The following is an 18,790-nucleotide window of genomic DNA, read 5'->3' on the forward strand; positions in this document are numbered from 1 at the left end:
AATGATTGGGAAGACAGGGCATGAAGCACAGGTATGCTTTTAACATGCACACACACACACACACACACACACAAACACAAACATATCTATGTTACAGTCTAGGATGGGGTGGTAGAGAAACAGAAGAATCCTTGGAGACTCACACATCAATTAGCCTAGTGTACATGGTAGAAAAAGACAGATATAGACAAGAACAGAGACATAACTACATACACACACACACACACACACACACACACACACACACACACACACACGGTGTGGAAGTGATGGGAGAAAGATTGTTATTTGAGACTTTATGTGTAGCCATAGTCCTCATGTTCAAAAATTACTGCACCTGAGGTTGACAACAATCACATCCAAGGGGGCCTGAAACAACATTGGCACTATGGTGTTCTGCCTGCACAGAGAACTCTTGGGTCCAACATCCGTGAATACTATCTTCCGTTTGTTATACCGGATCCCACTGCAAAGCCCTCTGGTCTAGACCTGGCCTGAGCCCAGCACGCAGCTTGAATAAACTACACGGAGCTCAGAAACCCATGAGCTCATTTTGCAGTGCAAAGAGTATTCCACTTGCTCTCGGGAGGAAGGGGTTAAAAAAAACAAAACAAAGTAAAAGCCACTATTTAGCAGTATTTAGCTTCTAACTGACATTATGGAGTGGATGCACACTTTGTCTGCCATGCAGTTAAGCAAATGTTGTGTGGGTTTTGATTTCTTGAACCACTTGTTTTGATGTAATAATGTGAACACGTGAGACAAGAGTGTGTCCCAGTGAGTTAAGTGATTGAAAAGCTGACATCTCAGGATGTCAGGCGTAAGAATATTATAATAAAGTCATCCGAGAGAGAGAGAGAGAGAGAGAGAGAGAGAGAGAGAGAGAGAGAGAGAGAGAGAGAGAGAGAGAGAGAGGCTGGAATGATGTGTCGCCTTAAGTGCCTAGTGAGTTTGAGCTGCTAGCAAGGTTTGGAAGGCAGCAAAAAGGCAAATTGAGTATTTCTGCTGAAAACTTAGATTCCTGATATTTTAGCTTGTAGTCTCTGATTCATGGTTTAGATAAATGCAAAGTTAGAAAAATGATGAGTCTATATGTATAAACAAATGCATGTGTCACGTGTGTTTATATGTGCGTGGGACTGCCTATTTGCTCTTTGTAACTTATCTTTTCATAGAGGAGAAAGAAAACATAGTCTTCTTTAAGTACTCATGTTTTACAGTCTTGTTGCTGGACAAAGTTTAATGTGTGAAAGATGTTGGGAGCAGGATGAAATGAATCTCACATGTAAGAGATAAACTCCCCAGGATGACATGCTATGTTATCATACCTACAAAACTGTAAAAATGGAAACTCTCTGGAAATTGTCAGATCCTGAAGTTCTATCACCCAGTTTGCTTACGTTTAGCCACAAGGACCCCTGTCCTCAGACGAAGGTGGCATGTTTTATGTTTGAGGGCTTGGGTCCGATAAGCATGCGCTGTGCTACTGAGGTACATTAGACACTCCCCATTCAGAAAACAATTTTAAAAGTTTGCAGTGGGTGCCCCGTTAGGGAAAGTCACCTTATAAACCTCATAGTAAAAAATAAAAAATGATTCGTGCTAGTAGTGGGACTAAATATTCAAACACAGTAAGACTGCGTGAGATCCCTTTGTTGTTTAAAGGGACTCAACCCTCAGAGAAAATTAAAATGCACTTAAATGTGTATTTGCATTGGTGATTGAAAATACATTCAAAATATAAGAGCTATAATTGAAGCTCTTCCATGTAATAAATACGAATGATTAGCCTCAGTTTGACTGAAATGGCGATACACCATTCTATTCTATAATTTTTCTCTTAATAAAATTAGAAATGCAGATATTATGTCATAAGTTGGTAGTGCAGCAGAATTTAGTAAACAAGTTCATACAACTAGGACAGAAAGCAAAATAGTAGAATGATTAGTACAAAGAGACCAGGCATAGATCAGTCATTTAGCCTTTCATCCCTGCCTTTGACTCTACAATTCAGGGTGTGTTTTGCTTGCCTCTTAACTTTAGGTAACTGAAATCACACTCTAACTCTTTGTCCTTGAGTCTTCTGGACTTGAAATTGTGAAGTGGATTTACATTTTTACACGTAAAGCAGTTCAAGAAATTTCTGCCAACTTCATTTACCATTACAATTTATGCCTCAACACAAATAACACAGGAAATAGACCTTTTCATTTATGAAAAATGCAAGTATTGTCATTATGGTTATACATACCCATACCTTTGGGCTTATGAGCCAAAGGGTTATCTTAAAGGAATGGATACAGGGTATGTGGGATCAACTTTAGTAGAAATTGTCAAACAGCTTTGTAAGGTAGTAGCATCAACTAAATTCCCAGGTAGCTGGTTTTATATAGTTGTGTTTGGTAATTTCCATTTGTATTTTTCTGATAATTAAAGGCATTGGCTAATTTTTATGCTTGTTAGCCATTTGGATAAGACTTCCCAGAAAGTGCCTATTCACATTTTTCTTCTGAGATATGTACATTGACATTTCATGACATTCAGCGTAAGATTTATTGGATCATATATAAATATAATATAGGTGATAGAATATTATATATAATATGTAAATAATATAACACACACAAAGATGATTCCTTATATATATTTTCATTTTTAGATATTTTTCAAGAAAAGTTTAATTCTGGTCTTCTCCAAAACATTATTGTATTCCTTTTGAATTAAAATTTTGTTTACAACTTGACCTTTTTCCTTATGACAAAGTGTCAATATATTTTCTTTTGTGTCTTCCTGAAATTATTATTTTACTAAATTGTTGCTTGTCTATGAGATGAGAAAGTGGTCAATATTTTATCCATATCAATATTAAAATAATCCAGGACTATTTATGCACACTTTTTTCTATGCACTGAGTGGGGTAGCCTCTGACAATGTGTTTACCATCTATGTGTTTATCAGCAGCAGCCAGGTCTTGACTTCTCTAGTTGTCAATTTTCCTGCCCATGTCAGTTATCTGTTAACATTCACTTTTACATTATTGTTCGGTCTATCCTTGAAACCCTGAAATTTCCTATAGTCTTAGAATCAGCTAATCAATTTCTGCATTTTGTATCGGAAGTGCCTTCAGTATTTTGACACATACACACACTAACATATGAACCCCATCATATGTCTTCTCTCATGTGATCTGTGTAGTTGCTTCTATAATTTTTACTTTGCATCTATGCTCATCGGGGAGTTGCTTGAATACTTTTCCATTCTTTTATAAATTTCTTGAAGTTGAGAATGAAGTATATACTTTCCTTAAGACATAGGAGTAAATGTTATACCCTTAGCTATATATAAACTAGGCAACTTGTACAAGATTGGTGTTTTCCCATCTTTCTTTTTAGACAGAAGTCTAAAAGTTTTTAATGTCTATTATTATTATTAAAGCATCTCACTGATATTTGATATGTTCTTTAAAATGTTAACATCGTGTGTCCTAGATGTCCCATGTAAGGGGAGTGTAGCAAGCTCCATGCAAACCATCCTGTTTTAAAGGGTTGTTCCAGAATGCCAGCTTTTGCTGGTTCAGCCATCAGCTGATCGACATCCTTTAAGGAGGTATTTTCAGCTGTTCTGTTTCCAAAAGTGTGCAGGTAACTGGAAGGTGGGAAGGCGGCACAGAGATCCTTTCAGATACTTAGCATGCCTAATACAGCTTAAACATATGAATGCTTTTGTTGTTGTTGCTGATAGCCGGACATAGAATTTATGACACAGCCACATCTTTTTTCATTAGAATCATCCTTGATTCTTAATCACTGATCCCCTTCTCTCTCAGTTCCCTCCACTGAGATGTCCAATTGTGCTACATCTGCTCCTCAATCCAAACAGACTTATATTCATCCCACAGAATGCCAGGATCCCCCCCCCAAAAGGACCATGTCATTCTATAGATGTTTTTCTGTGTTTTCAACTTATGTGATTCCACTGGCTGCACCTGTGCCCTTCTTGATAATACATCTCTTCATTTTATCTATCCCCCCATCCCAGTGTGTGTGTATGGGGGTGGGTTTGGAGGTCAAGAGGCAACACTGGGGTAACTTCTATTGTTGGCCTCGATTACAGTTTAGCTACATTTCATTTATTTTCTGTGTGGGATGGTAAGGCCCAGGTGGGACACACTACAAATGTAGAGGGATTAGAATAATTTGTGGAAATTAGATTTCTCTTTCCACAATGTCTGACCTAGGGTTGAAGTTAGGTCACCAGGCTTGGCAACACACACCTTTATTTGCTGAACTAGCTCACTATGCCCAGTCACCTTTGTTTGCCTTTGGAACCAAGGTCTCTCAATGAATCCAGTGCTCATTCATTTTTCTCTTAAGGGTTGGCTATCCCTTGAACTCCAAGGCTGCACCTGTCTCTATCTCCCAGCATTGAGCTTACACATACTTCTATGTGGGAGGTGAGAATCTAAATTATGATCCTTATGCTGACATAGCAGCACTTTGCCAAATAAGTCCTATTATTTACACTCTTGACCATTTCACAATTATATGTCTGAATACTGTCTTCGGTATACACTTTTTTATTATGAAACAGCCAAGTCTTTACCCAGCTTGAGTGCTTGTCCTGAAGTGTACTTCTCCTGGGTATGGAGTGTTTCTACTTTGAGGACTTTATTCATATGGTGTTACCTCTTCATTACTCCCATGCAGGCTCTTCAGGCTCCTCAGCTTCAGCACTGACTCCCGCCATTACTCCATGGCTCCTGTACACTTTCTTGTCACAGCTGATTCTTCACTTATTTCTGCAGATCGTTGTGGAAATAAGTTCTCGATTTTTAAAAAAATTCTTATATTTTATTTAAAACTATTTGAAAATTTTATTTTGCTATTTGTCTATGATTTAAGAGTCAATATTTTATCCAAATTAATATTAAAATAGCTGAAGATCATTTTCCATAAATGGACCTTATGCAGGGAAATGACATAGCATCTGACATGGTATTCACTATCTCTGTGTATATCAGCTGTCCAGGTTTTGACTTCTCTTTTTGTCAACTTTTGTGCCTATGCCATGTTCTCTCTCTAGACTTGGAGGAAGCCTGTAAATTATCAACATTTTTTTTTGCTTGAATCAAATAGTCATTTTTGGCCCTGCTGTTGCCCCCATCAAATAGATGTCAATTTCTCCTCATTTGTTTCGTATAATCTCCCAATTAGACTTTTATATTTTCTCTCGCTGTGCACTGATATAAAAGTCTAGGACAACATTTGTTTATATCAGGAACACTACAACTGACTTAGAACAATTCTTTGCACAACCTAATTGCTAAGACACACAATGTAACAAGATTGAGAGGTTTATGAAACTTGAATCTGAGTGTGTTAGCTGCTTGAAAGTAGAATTCATTTATCATCTGGCTCCATCAAAGGAAGGCTATCTTTTTTGCTTATACGTATCAATCTGTGTTCAATACGTTAACTGGGAAATTACAAGAAAACAAGAATCAAAATGTCATTTTACAATTCACAAACACTGTATTTTCTATTGCCATGTAAGAATTTCTCCAAATACAAGACATTGCATAATTGAATAGTTGGTCATTGACATATCCAGAAGTCATATCTATCACACAAAATAAGCACTCTACTTCATGCAATCACTCACTGTCCAGGATGGGCACCATTGATCTTTCTGGGTTATTCCTTTCTCTTTTTTCTTTAAAAAAAGAAGCAACATATAAAAAGACTCAGAAATAAATGGCCCATGATTGTGCTGTTAGGCATGTATTTCTGAGTGGCTTATAGACTGGTATGTCTAGTAGAGAAGAGTGGGGCCAAGGCCTCTGGAAGCTCTGACCTTCAGTAGATATACAGATGATTTTTGATGTTTTGGTGTATCTGTTAGAATTCATTTCCTCAAACTTTGATCTCAAATCATTGGCTATGACACATTGTTTGAAGGTAGGGGATTTGGAAGGTAGCTAGAAGGATAAAGTGACTTCATGATGACAGTAGTGGTTCACCGAGACACATGGGTTAGCACTCACCAATTCACTGAGGCCTTCCCCATCTTATGCTGTATCAGGAGGTGGAAACTCAGATAGCACAAAGTCAAAGGTGACACCATCAGAGCAGGAGAACTTCAAACTTGAAGGAGAATAGCATCTACTTAGACATTTAGGGAAAGTCATCAAAAGTGGAAGAGCTAATATGAAGACTAACCCAGCTCAATGAGATTCCCCTCATTCCCATGACATATGGAATATTACGCAGTATGGCTACCAGGAGAAGCAATACTATATCCAGCCCTGACTGACTGGATTACATAGGTTTGTAGATGAGGGAAAAACACAAAGACCAAAATCAAAGATATCCAAGAGATCCCTGGCCCCAGTTCAGAAGACAAGCCTTTAAGATAAGACTTTGGCAGTGCTCTAAAAGTGAGTGTGGGACAAAGAAGGGAACTGTGAACACTTTACAAAGCTTTAACATTCCCAATTAATTATCTTTAGGTTGAGTAGTATGAATATGTCATCTACTAATTTCAACAAAATCATTAAGTGGATACCATATGCTCTGAATAATGGATCTGCATCGTGCATCTTGTAGCCCACCTTGTCTTGAATGTGAGTCAGTCTTCATTCAAAGTATTCACATTGCATATGCTACTTGCCTGTTAGTCACATAGTAGTTGCCAATGTAATCCAATATAGGAAAGAGAGTTATGTACTGATAAAATAATTTACCAAGACATAAATATATAATTTATTGAAACACACTCCAATGAAACAGTGAGTTTCTAGAGAGAGGGAATCATGTCACTCACAGAAGCAGGTGGAGTTATTTTATTGCAGGAAAAGGAGAAATGACTCCATTCTTTCATTGTGGGACTCCCGGGTTGGTCCATGTCTGAAGGGATAGGTGAATTTCCCGATACCTTGCTAAACAGCAAGCTTTAACATATAACACAACTCATGCTTTAAAGACTGGCCTTTCGTGTAAAGTGCTGTGAGAGTTTATGAGTTAGGCTCCAGATGTTTGTATGAGAGATCTTGGGTCACTAAGAAACAAGGCTTCAAACTCTTGTGGCTGGACTGTAGTGGTGTGAGAATTTAGCTTTCCTTTGGATCTTTTGTCTTTATAGAGTGGCCACAAGCTATCAGATTTATGACTGTGGTGATTTAGTAACATGCATGTTACTCAGTGCTTGTCTCAAAACATACAAACTGTCAAATTAGCTGGCAAATTTGGACATGCCAAAGGACTTCTTTCTATAAGTATCAATTGTGATAATTCTCAGAAAGGAGAAAAGTCTTGCAGAAGTTCATACATTTTGGGGTTAGAACAAATCTTTCTTTCTTATATCAAACAGTGGAAGAAGGAAAAAAAAGAAATTCATGCTAGCTTTGGTCCCATGAATACAAGGAGAATAATTCTGCCTACAGCACCATGACAGGTGCTTCGTCAAGATGGAATAAAGTATTAGATTATACGATTTGTCACTCTCTGACATCCTGGGCTAAGACAAAGCATATAAGGATGAGACCTGTGCAACTACAAATAATTGTATGAATCTTAACATTTCACTTCCAACGAATACTCATTTTCTCACATGCAATGTTGATTTCATAAATTCTCAATTGTCTTCAGTAGAGTATAGAAAAAGTTGGCCCCAACTTGCTCTCAAATACCAGTTGGCATTTGTGACCTGAATTTAATGCTGTGAGTTCTATCGGGGATATGGGGGAAAGAAGTCGCACTAATAATACCTTCCTGTTGGGAAAATTATTTCATTTAGAAATTCTAAAGGAAAAGAACAGCTATGAAGGATGGGTCCTACATTTAAATAAATAAGGGATTATTTGGCTCTCCAAAGTTTCCATTCCAATGGCTGCTCTTATCTCACATGATGGCTTATAGATGTCTGCCTTGGGTCATTACTAAATGACAGACTATGATAAACTGGATGACAGGAATAAGACAATGAGGTATTGTTTACACAGAAGATTGAGTAACTGGTTAGACAAAGAAGTTCTCGGGTATCTATTGTATGTACAACTAACAGATTTACTGGGGCTTTTAGAATCTCGTCAAGGCTCTTTCCCAGCCAGCCTCATTAACTTGAAGTAAATCAAATCATGCAGAAATCGGGCTCTGTCACAGAGAAATCAGGAAGAAGAATACGAAGTAAAACAGACAGGAGATGACAAAGTTTAGAGTCTTTGGCATTTTTTTTCATAAAACATTTTGTTTGAAGATTATTAAATTACAATGCAGAAACAAAAAAAAGAGCTAAACACAAGTGAATTACGTCTTCTTACCTCAGCTTCTCTTTACAATACATATACAAATCTGCACATAGCAAGTATATGCTGATGAAATATAGATTTTAAAGCTTAAATATCATTTTAATAAAAAGATATATTTGTACACTTTTTACATGCACATCATTAATTGTTTTAAACTTAGCAGGGTATGCTGTGGGGTTGCAGGGTACTCAGGATTCAAATACTCTCTATAGAGGAATTTTTGGTGGTTGTTTGGTATGACCAGGATTTTTGAAATAAGCTTCCATTGTCTATACCTTATATTGATCCTTAGAAAAATAAAAGACAAGTTTGGAACAGCAAAAACATTTTAAATGTCTGCTCAAAACATCAGACAACCGAAATGATTAGATTTCACTAAGAGTCTCAGTTAAATAAGCCCCGTCATACTTGGATATTACTAAATACATTCAGAATCTACCAATTCATCTGCCCCAACCTTCAGCATCTCTCTAAGGGTGCACATTGACATCTTGTTTTAGTAATAAGCAAAAAAGTGATGCTGGAAGAAATGGCATTTTACAGAAACCTAATACTACCACAAAACCCTTATTCTTCCAATGAGTGACTCCAATGAGTGTCTCTTTGGGACCTTCAGGAATAGCCCTTGCCAACAACAGCTGAGATGTGATTTAAACTGGCATCTAATACTAAGGGGCCACCAAAAATAAATAAATAAGCATGTCTTTAGTAATCACAGCTGAAAGCTTCCTAAATATTTGAGTTAATTCTGGAAATCACTAAATATTCATTTTCTAATATTCATTTCTGGGTAGATAGAGAGAAGCAAAATAACATGGGACAAGTCAGGGGATCAAGACTGGAAATAACTGAACTTCTGTTGATTGTCGGTTTTAAGACAGAGTTTTTACTATAGAGTGGAGGCCGACATAGCACAATTCCTGAGCTGGCATTGAGCTTGGACTGTCCTGCGTTGGCCTCTTCGCTGTTAGGATTACAGTTGTGAACCACCAGCCTCAACTAAAAATAACTAATCATTTTTAGTGAAAAATCCACTGATGGTATTGAAATCAGTTCAGCATCATCCCAGAATCAAGTGGTCTCCTGGTTATTCTCAAGGATGGTGTTCAGACATGTGGACACCTTGTCTTATGTCCTAAAAGTGGACGCGAGGCTCGCACAGTCTCAGACTTGATGCCTGTTGATGGTTTGGTTGTCTAGGCATCTGGGATACCCATGCATAGAGACCTGTGTGCACGTGTGCTTGCATCTGGGTATGTAAAGAGAACAGAGAGGGATGAACAGGCTGAACAGACATCTTAGGACACCTTGGTACCACTAGAGCAGCCAGGATCCAGGTCTGACTGGCTGCACATTGGATGCTGGAGTTTGCAGTCTGTGTGAACCCTAGACAGTGCTCCTCTTCTTCCGAAGTGGGCTGTGGCTGCCACAGAGTTTCAGCTCTGCATACTGCACCTGTGAAAACAGACAGACATGATGCTGGCAGTTGGGTAACCCTAGCTCACCACAGAGTGTGTTAATGGCTCCCCAAGGACATAGCAAAGCAAAGGAAGGAAGGTTCAAAGGTAATGAATCATTTTCTAAACATGGGGCCATGGGGGGAATTAATTGCAGGAAGGGTTTCAGAAGTCATGCATCATTTCTTGAAACCAAAAATATTAAAAGCAGATTTTTCTAATGAGATGCCTGGGCTTCTATAGACTTTTTACGTAGCTCACCACTGCTGCCTGATCTTAGGTCTTGCTTAGACCAGCTTTCAACTGTAAATAACATGGTACCTGCCTATTGGGATTCTGATCTTACATTATGACACAACAAACGAGTATTACTCATTTCAAAGTACCTACAATGGTGAAGGGAAATTCAGTGTCTTACAGACATTTCTTTTACCAAAGTATTAAAATTGATGCTAGGCCCCAAACTTATATAGATGTCACTTAGGATTAATTTTACTTAATAGTGTAAAAGCTAGACCATCTGTGAGAAACAGGAGCACTTGTGGAGTCCTCAGAGACAAACTGTCAGAGTCTTTAGAAAGCACCCTTGATGGGATGGGGATGTTTATGCTAATGCACGGAAGATCCACATTCAAATGTTTTCTCACATGTACCTCCCTGTGATCATGCCAAATATACCTGGATGACACATCCCAAGGGCTGGTGCCAGGACTATGGAGCCACGGGACTGATGAAAATTTCTATTCACAGATGTTGTGTAAACTTGCACTGTAACCCATGAGATGATACAGTGCAAGCATCAATGCTATTATGTGTAGGTCTGATAGGCTGGGGCTAGAATGGATTCATTGAAACTATTTAAACTATGATCACATGTGCTCCCTATTTTCAGCATTTCTGTCAAATTCTCCAAGGATATTATATCTAGTCCTACAGTAGGCTACACTTGGCCAAAAATCAGGCGAACCGAAAAAGTCCCTTCCCACCCTCGCAAAAAAAAAAAAAAAAAAAAATAAATTCTTCCATCTCGTGTTTTGTGAAAGTCCCCTCCACCCCCAAGGAGGACAGAATATAATGTAACTGCCAATATTAAATTTGAAACAAACAAAGGCCAGGTTATTATTTCCAAACGTGTCACATAAATGCTAGCGACTAGATACATCTTTAGAGAAGTGACTTTTTTGCAGGTTCATGGCATGAAGTAAAAGCTTCAAGAAAAAGAACCACAGAGTACATTTTAATCTCTAGAATGTAGAATGAAGGGGCTCTTGAGACCTTAAGCCCCATGTGTCTCTAATCCACCTGAAGATGCTGGGAAACCAATTATGCTATGTTGGCCCAACGATGAAAATCGATACTTGATTTGGGGTTCCCTCTGACAACAAAAGACTGTGCCTTTGATCACCTTGATGATCATGCCATGCGACCCCCCCCCTTTACCTATTCAGTGGTCACACTCTTTTCCATTAGAGAAATCACTGCCTGCCTGACGTCCTTTGGCTTCGGTGCAGGCAAGTCTACAGGACCCTGGATGGGGCCATTCTTTGGGACTTTCCATTACTGGGGCCTTTGTTAATCTCTGCGCATCCACAAAATTGAGACGCTGCTGGACTAAGTGGGCATTACCTGGGAATAATACTTGTGATTGATCTTAAATTTGATTTCCCACCACCTCTTCCTCTGTGTGTATCAGAGAAAGTGGAGGCTTTGTCCTCGGCATTCCTAAGTCTTTCGAGGAAAGAGGATAGAGAGGAGGCTGAGGAGATAATTGGGGCAAGGGAGGAATAAGAAGAATAATCCTCTTGTCTCCTACTTCCCTAAAATGCCTGCCATCTGGAGAACTGAGAAAATAAGCAGTACCCCTCCTTTCCGGAGCCTAGGAAACTCCTCTGAGCTCATCTCTCTCTCTTCAGGGAGGAAAGTAATCAAAACGGGACCCACTTCACAGCCCCAGAACTGCTCAGTATGAGTTCCAGCTCCATTCCTAAGTAGCTCTTTTACAGGATAAATTTTCTCAGTCATTATATGCTTTGGACGAAGGGCTAGTTTTAGTCCCCCGCCTCCCAGAAAGAACTCTTTAGAGATTTTCTGATTCTTTATCTCAATTACTCACACAAGCACAGCCATGTGCTCTTCCAGTTCTCTAGGGCTGGCAAGAACTCAGAATTGGTGCCCCCCGTGGGTGGTGAACTATCATCACATACCTTCTGAATGTCAGAGGGCACCCTGGAGAGAAAGTCGAGGAGCTCATTATTGTCGATGGAATAAGGATTTCGAAGCTTCTTAGTAAATTTATTGATGCCTACAAAACAAAAATATGATGTGTTTATCATCCATATCTACCTACCTATCATCTCTCTCTCTCTCTCTCTCTCTCTCTCTCTCTCTCTCTCTCTCCCTCTCTCTCTCTCTCTACCTACCTACCTGTCCATCATCTATCTTTGAAAACATGCCTGAGTGAGGGAGGAGAGATATTCACAACTAAAAATTTGTGTGAAAACAATCACTGTTCTTCCAATTGTGCACAAGTTGCTGTCATGTGGCATCATTCACAGCAACTTTTTCCTGAAAAGATGGAGGGTCGTGCTGTGGAAAGAGGGCTCTGCCTTCTTCAGCTGTGAAAAATCCCATTACAATGTCAGTAGCAGAACTATAGAAACATGCGCTGAAACAGGGGAACTGATTGGTTCTTTTGGTAACCACTGATTAAGAGCCTCCTCTGCTATGGAAACGAATATCCCAGATGGGAAAAGGCCTCCACTAGTCAAAACAAGTCCCTGCTTGGATGCTCTGGACCAAACATAGCTGTGGGGAGAAGAGGGTGGGAGTCTTGGTGGGTAGAAAGAAACTGCAGCAGTAGCTCTCCCTTTCTGCGGTTTTCACAGGATCCTTTTCTCTCACTGCAGAACAGAACTTGACATGTTGATTGCACGTTGCTGGCAGAAACTGTGAAAAGTTATTATTGGAAAATTATCTTATTGCAGTGACTAACTTCATTTATGGACTGCAGCGCTGGCACACGTGTTTGTCCAGGCAACAGAGTCCACGCTAACTTAGAAAGGCAGCAGTGGTAATTAGAATGAGGTTCAATGTTCAAGATGCCAAGTGACCCTGCAGCTTCTGTCACTCTTTGGCTGTGCATCTGGAGTTCCTGGGCATGCCCAGAACATGGTTTCCTCCACTGAGAAAGATTTCTCCCAATCTTCTTTTGTCTTCTACTCTGTTCCTTGGGGTTGCTCTGCCTTATCCAGATCTCATAAGCTACAGTCTTTTCACCAAATGTCAACCCTTTTTTTTTTCATGTTGAGTTTTAGAAGCCGAAAGACTAGGTGGCCTTCTGAAGTTTTGCCACAGGGTGCTTGTTTAACAAGGATGGTATCTGAAGGCTCGCCTGTCCCAATGATGCTGAATGAATGCTCAGCTTAGCTGTGCTCTGAATGGCTCCTACTCAGAAGCCAAGTTCAACAGTCCCCATCACATAAAAGGTTTGATGTTTCCCTTTGTTCATTAAATATGACTTTGCTTTCATCTAAGGACTAGACTTCCTGCATGGCATTGTACCTGACACAATGACAACCTCCAGTCCTTTCTTTGGGGGGTCAGATTTACATCTGCTTTGCAAATGGGAGGCAGCCATTGTTCATGAGTAAATGGTGGCTTGGTGGTTGGGCTGGGGAAGGATCTCAGTAGTGCTCCCCTTGCCTTCAAGTCAAAGCTGCACTCTGCCTTTCTTCCCTCTACCCCCACAGCAAGCTTCATGTTTGGAACTAAAAGTCCCCCCAGTGTTCCTTTAAACTAAAATACTCTCACTGTGTTATTCTAAAGACATTTAATTGTAGCATGGGCTTTTTTGGCAAAAGAAAACAGACAAGGCAAAGTGATGAAGGGAGACAAAGACGTATTGAGAAAAGATGTATCTTCTATTGTTAATTATATATAGTGTGCGCATCTGGAGCCTTTACAAGGGAGAGCAAGGCAGGGATAATATCACAGCCGATCAAAACACTGCATTCTTAGTCCCTGAGGAGATTACAAACCTGCACAGCAGCTCAGATGCACCCATAAAGGCAGAAGTAGTCCACAATGCAGTGAGACTGACTATGTTTGAAAGACTTGGGATAAAAATCACAAGGTATTCAGCTTGCATGCTTCAGAAGCATAGCTTATTTTTAAGGTACCTTAGGTTCAATGATTTGAGATATTCTACGAAATTATCTATTATTTGACATCAAGTAGAAAGAGGACATCATAGACCCTTGGTCAACTTTATAGGGAAATAGGGCAATAGCAAAGGTGTAGGCATTCCTGGGCTCCCATTCTAGGTCCATAACATATTAACTATGTGATTTCAGGCCCATGGCTTAATCCTACTGGGCCCAAGGTTTTTGACAATGAAATCCGCATAATAAAAACATTCCCTCTGTAGTTTCCAGGATTGATTATAGAATTATAGAATCATGTTGAGTAATATAGGCAAATGTTATACAATCTGCAATTACCCAACAATAGAGAGTCACTGGAGTCATCACCATGGATGTCAATTAGACAATAACACAAGGAGGTAGTGCAGGAAAAGAAAGGTCTTTGTTCTACCATGTATCACACACACTGTTTTGGGAACACATACCCAAACATGGATGTTGTATCTTGATCCAGTGAATACGACTCCTAATTTAGATTTCATTTTTAAACAGAAATGATAGACAGAGATGTATCTGCTGTAAATACTGTTAGCCAAGAAGGAAAAAAAATTTCAAATGAGATGCAATTCTTGGGGTATGACATTTGGTAAGGACATTGTTGAGTGGTCCCAGGCTATACAGAATGTAGATCAGTTAATGGAGATAAAGCCTACAGTAGGAAACATTTGAAGGAATTGAGTGGTTCCTTGCATTTGTGTAACACAATAACAACCACACGGCATAGAATGGCACTGCCTAGTAAGTACTTGGGTACATAGTGTGTAGGTCCACTTTTGAGTGTAGGACAGAGGAGCCATGCTTATCCCGTCAAATGCTGAGTTCCTTTTATGTGATGGATATCATGTTCTCCAATGGAAATACAAGATGAATGGCTCATAGCTCCTCATTCCAGGAAGCTCAAAAATATAGGCGAGAGTTTCTATCTACTTTGCTAAAAATGGAAGTGTGTGAGACCAGAACTGGGAAATACTAATGAGAACATCCATGATGAAGAAAAAATTAATCAAAGGAGTTAAGGGAAACGTCTCAAAAAAAAAAAAAAAAGTCATGCACTGACTGGACTGAATGGTGGAAAATGCATGTCCTTCTCAAAATACATATATCATACAGGCCAACAAAGTCCTCTAATGGCTTCAGAAATGTATGTGTCATACAAGTCAGCAAAGTCCCAAAGAGAAAGGTTCCTAAAGACAATTTTAGAATTTCTTCATAACTGGCCCTTTGTGGAAATTCCCAGTCACTCTCCCAAAATACAGAAGTGATGGGGCCTCACCAGGTCACTTTATGAAGCACAGTTATGAACAGGTAGAGTCAATTACTCATATTTTCAAGTACTCCTTACATATGTTTATGCCCACATGCCTGCAGAACACAGCACAGAGCCAAAGAGTAAAGGGGTGGCATTTCGCCTGTCAAAACCTCACAGTGAATTTTCTGAGTCTAGCAGTATTTCCCATGAGGGTTCAGAAGTTAAGCTGTTTTCATGGGTTTATCTCAAATAATTTCTATGCTTGAAATACTTCTACAAAAGTATTTGCTATACACAATACAAGATCTAGTGCATGTAAATTTTTTTTTTTTGCAAAAATTTAAAGCCATCAATTTGTTCATGACACATTTTGTTTAGGAATCAACGCAAGTTAACAGGTAACTTTTAAAATAAGTCATATAAACCTTAACAAAGTCAGAAGGAGCAAGCAACATTTTAGGCATATACATGTAACTTTTTCTATGTGATAAAGTGTGGGTCTACGGAAGATATATTTAAAAGACATGCAGGAGTAGTCTCTGAGTATATGCTAATGAATAACTACCTCACCTTATAGTAGCTCACAGGAGAACTGCAGAATATATTCCAAGATGCAATGCCTGTTTTGTATATAGGCAGGTTATCACGTATTGATAGCTAAGGCTTAAACTCCATTACTTATTCGTAAACTCATTCATAAGCTATCAAAAATTGTCTACCATAGAACTAAGCAATCAGAATGAAAAATTGAAAGGATTTATTTGGGCCAATGAGAGCACAATGAACTCCACACTCTTTAACAATATCAGCCATGAACTGAAGAACAGGTAGATAAATATTCTTGTTAAGTGGATGCCCAGAGATATAGAAAGCTTCTAAGACATGAGACTATAAAATCAGAAGCCTGGTGATTTGAGTAAGGAAAAAAGAGAAAATCGACAATCAGAAACACAACCATGTATTTCTCCATGTTTGAACCCCAGATCCCTGTATTAGAAAGCCAGGGGTCAAAAATATTAGGAAAAACAATGCCTGTCATGAAACTTGGCTGATTTTTCCTTTGTCATTCCTTAAAAATAGAATATCTCAATCATTTACAATACACTTATGTAGTTTTATATATTAGTAATCAAGGAATGTTTTAAAATACAAGGGAGAGTATGAACAGGTTATAGGCAAATAATACATCATTATATATGGGACTTAAGCATTTAGAGATATAGATATTCACACGATTCATGAAAATAATCTTTTGAGGAAATACACAGAAGACTTTATCAACCTTCTTCATGGAAGAAAGGATGCATAGAATTATCAAATATACATAGTGTTTAACAGCTGACCACGGCATTTAACTCAGCACAAATAAGATAATAGTCAAAGGCCTATCATCAGTCACATCTGGTTAGAAGATAACATCTACAAGCTAAATGTGAACAAAATTGGATTTGAAAGGAAATACAAAGAAATACTTATGGAAATGAAGAAAGAGTAAAATTATTTTATCTATACAATTCAGCAGTGTTTCAAACTTCATACTTGATTCTCAGTCATGCCTAATTTTTAAGTCAGAACTCTGTGAAGGATTAGATTATGTTTTCCTTTGACTGGCTTCAATGGAGAACACTTTCTTTAAGATTACACTCCTAGGAAGCTTGAATCTCACTCAGAAGGGGAAATAAAACAGTCATCAGAGGTTGATGGAGGGAGGAAACTCAAATGGAGAGAACTTGGGAGAGAGTAAACAGCAATATGCAGCTGTGGGGAAGGGAGGTATCTCTAGGTCATGCCAGAGACCTGGGATCAGGGTGAATCCATGGAGTCCATAAGGGTGACTCTAGCTGAGACTCCTGGCACTGGGGGATATGTAGCCTAAAGTGGCCACATATAGCCCAGCAGGGCTCCCAATGGAAAGATAAGGACACCAACCCACCCACAAAATCTTCACCCAAAATATGTCCTGCCTACAAGAAGTACAGGGACAAAGATGGAGCGGAGACTGAAACAATGGCCAACAAATAGCTGGCCTACTCGAGAGTCATTCCATGGGCAAGAGCCAGTCTTTGACACTATCAGTACTCTGTCATGCTTGCAGACAAGAGCCTAGCATAACTGTTCTCTCTTTCTCTAAGAAGCTTTACTCAGCAGCTATGGAAAGAGATGAACAGTTAAACATTCAATGGACCTCGGGGAGTATTACAGAAGAGTTGGGGGAAGGATTGAGGAACCCAAAGAGGACAGGGACTCCACAGGAAGGCCAACAGAATCAACTAACCTGGATGCTTTAGGGCTCTCAGAGGCTGAACTACCAACCAAAGAGCATACATGGGCTCATCTTTAACCCACTATACACACACATGTACCAGATGTGCAGCTTGGTCTTCATGCAGATTCCCCAACAACTGAAACAAGAGCTGTCCCTGACCCCGTTGCCTGCCTGTTAATCATGTTTCTCATCCTGGACTATCTTGTATGGCCTCAGTTGAAGATGATGTACCTAGTCCTGCAGTGACTTTATGTGTCATGGTGGGTTGGTACCCAGAGGAACCTCCTTTCTTATCAGAGGAGAAAGGGAGAGAGATGTGACAGGGGCTATGACGGGGTCAGGGGGTACTGGGAGGATGCTGAGATCAGGATGTAAAGTGAATAAATTAATGTAAAAATAAGCAAGCAAGCAAACAAACAAACAAATATTACACCTCAGAGAATGACCAGGTTACCCTCCCAAACTCCTCACTGTTGTGTATTCTTGAGTCATTTCATTTCTCCAATAATTCCTCTCACTTCCTAATGTCCAATTTGGCTTCTTCATCAACTGGGTCCTCTCCACTCTCACCATCTTCATAAATTTTCTTGATGGGTCCAGAAATATTTGTGGCTTTTGTCTTCATTTCCATGTTCTCTGCTGTTGCTTACAGGAGAATGCATCCAGGCAGTCTCTGATCTTTGGGGCTTTCCTGAATATCTTGATGTAGAAGATCCCACGAAATGATGAACATGTAAGACTCAATAACAGTCGTAAGGCAAACGCTGTTTGCTTCTCTAGCAAGGAGGTTAGTCTGCTCCTAGTACACTCTTTTTGTCAGGCCAAAAAGACATACAGAGTCACATTGAGGCTTCCATTTTGTCCAGCACCTTGCTTGGATATGAAATTTAGCATGACATACAAATCAAGTTGATCTCCTTCTTGTTGCCTTTTTAAAAATCGGCTAAACTTTATGCAAGCATGCCAAGTCCCCTGTTAACAATAGCTTTCTCTTCTTCACCCACTACTTAGGTAATCATAGATATCCATTCCTCACCCCACTGCTTCTGGATTTAACTATGAGGTTAGCTCATTTCTTTCCTGTAGTTGAGATGGCGAGTCAGAAGCAGTGAGGCAGAGTGGCCAGACTCACTTTGACTGTGTATAAAGGGCAAGATGCAGGTGTTTGCCTACCATCTGAACCACGGTGTTTCCGGAAAGTTACTAGTCCACAGCCATATATTATTCAAATGGATTTACGACCAGGAAAGCCTAAAGGGAAATGGTAAGTCTGATCACAGTTTCATTTGATTGTGATTCTGCACAGGGCTT

At 39.4% G+C, this 18,790-nt stretch overlaps 1 protein-coding gene across 5 annotated transcripts in view; it reads right to left on the reverse strand.

The window, feature by feature from the left end:
* Nucleotides 1-5,511: 5,511 nt before the first annotated feature.
* The window catches only part of Mctp2 (multiple C2 and transmembrane domain containing 2), a 232,954-nt gene continuing 219,675 nt past the window's right edge, over nt 5,512-18,790 (reverse strand). For 4 of the 5 annotated variants that reach the window (NM_001191625.2, XM_017589163.3, XM_008759526.3 and 1 more), the window contains 2 exons: nt 11,967-12,064; nt 5,512-9,760 (listed from right to left, as the gene is read on the reverse strand). In NM_001191625.2, coding sequence (NP_001178554.1) covers nt 9,692-9,760; nt 11,967-12,064 — 167 coding nt within the window. In that variant the 3' untranslated portion in view covers nt 5,512-9,691. The remainder of the gene's footprint in view (nt 9,761-11,966; nt 12,065-18,790) is intronic. The other variant, XR_005505581.2, reaches the window with a different exon arrangement.

The sequence above is a fragment of the Rattus norvegicus genome, chromosome 1, assembly GCF_036323735.1.
Source record: "Rattus norvegicus strain BN/NHsdMcwi chromosome 1, GRCr8, whole genome shotgun sequence".
NCBI classification, from domain to species: Eukaryota; Metazoa; Chordata; class Mammalia; order Rodentia; family Muridae; genus Rattus; species Rattus norvegicus.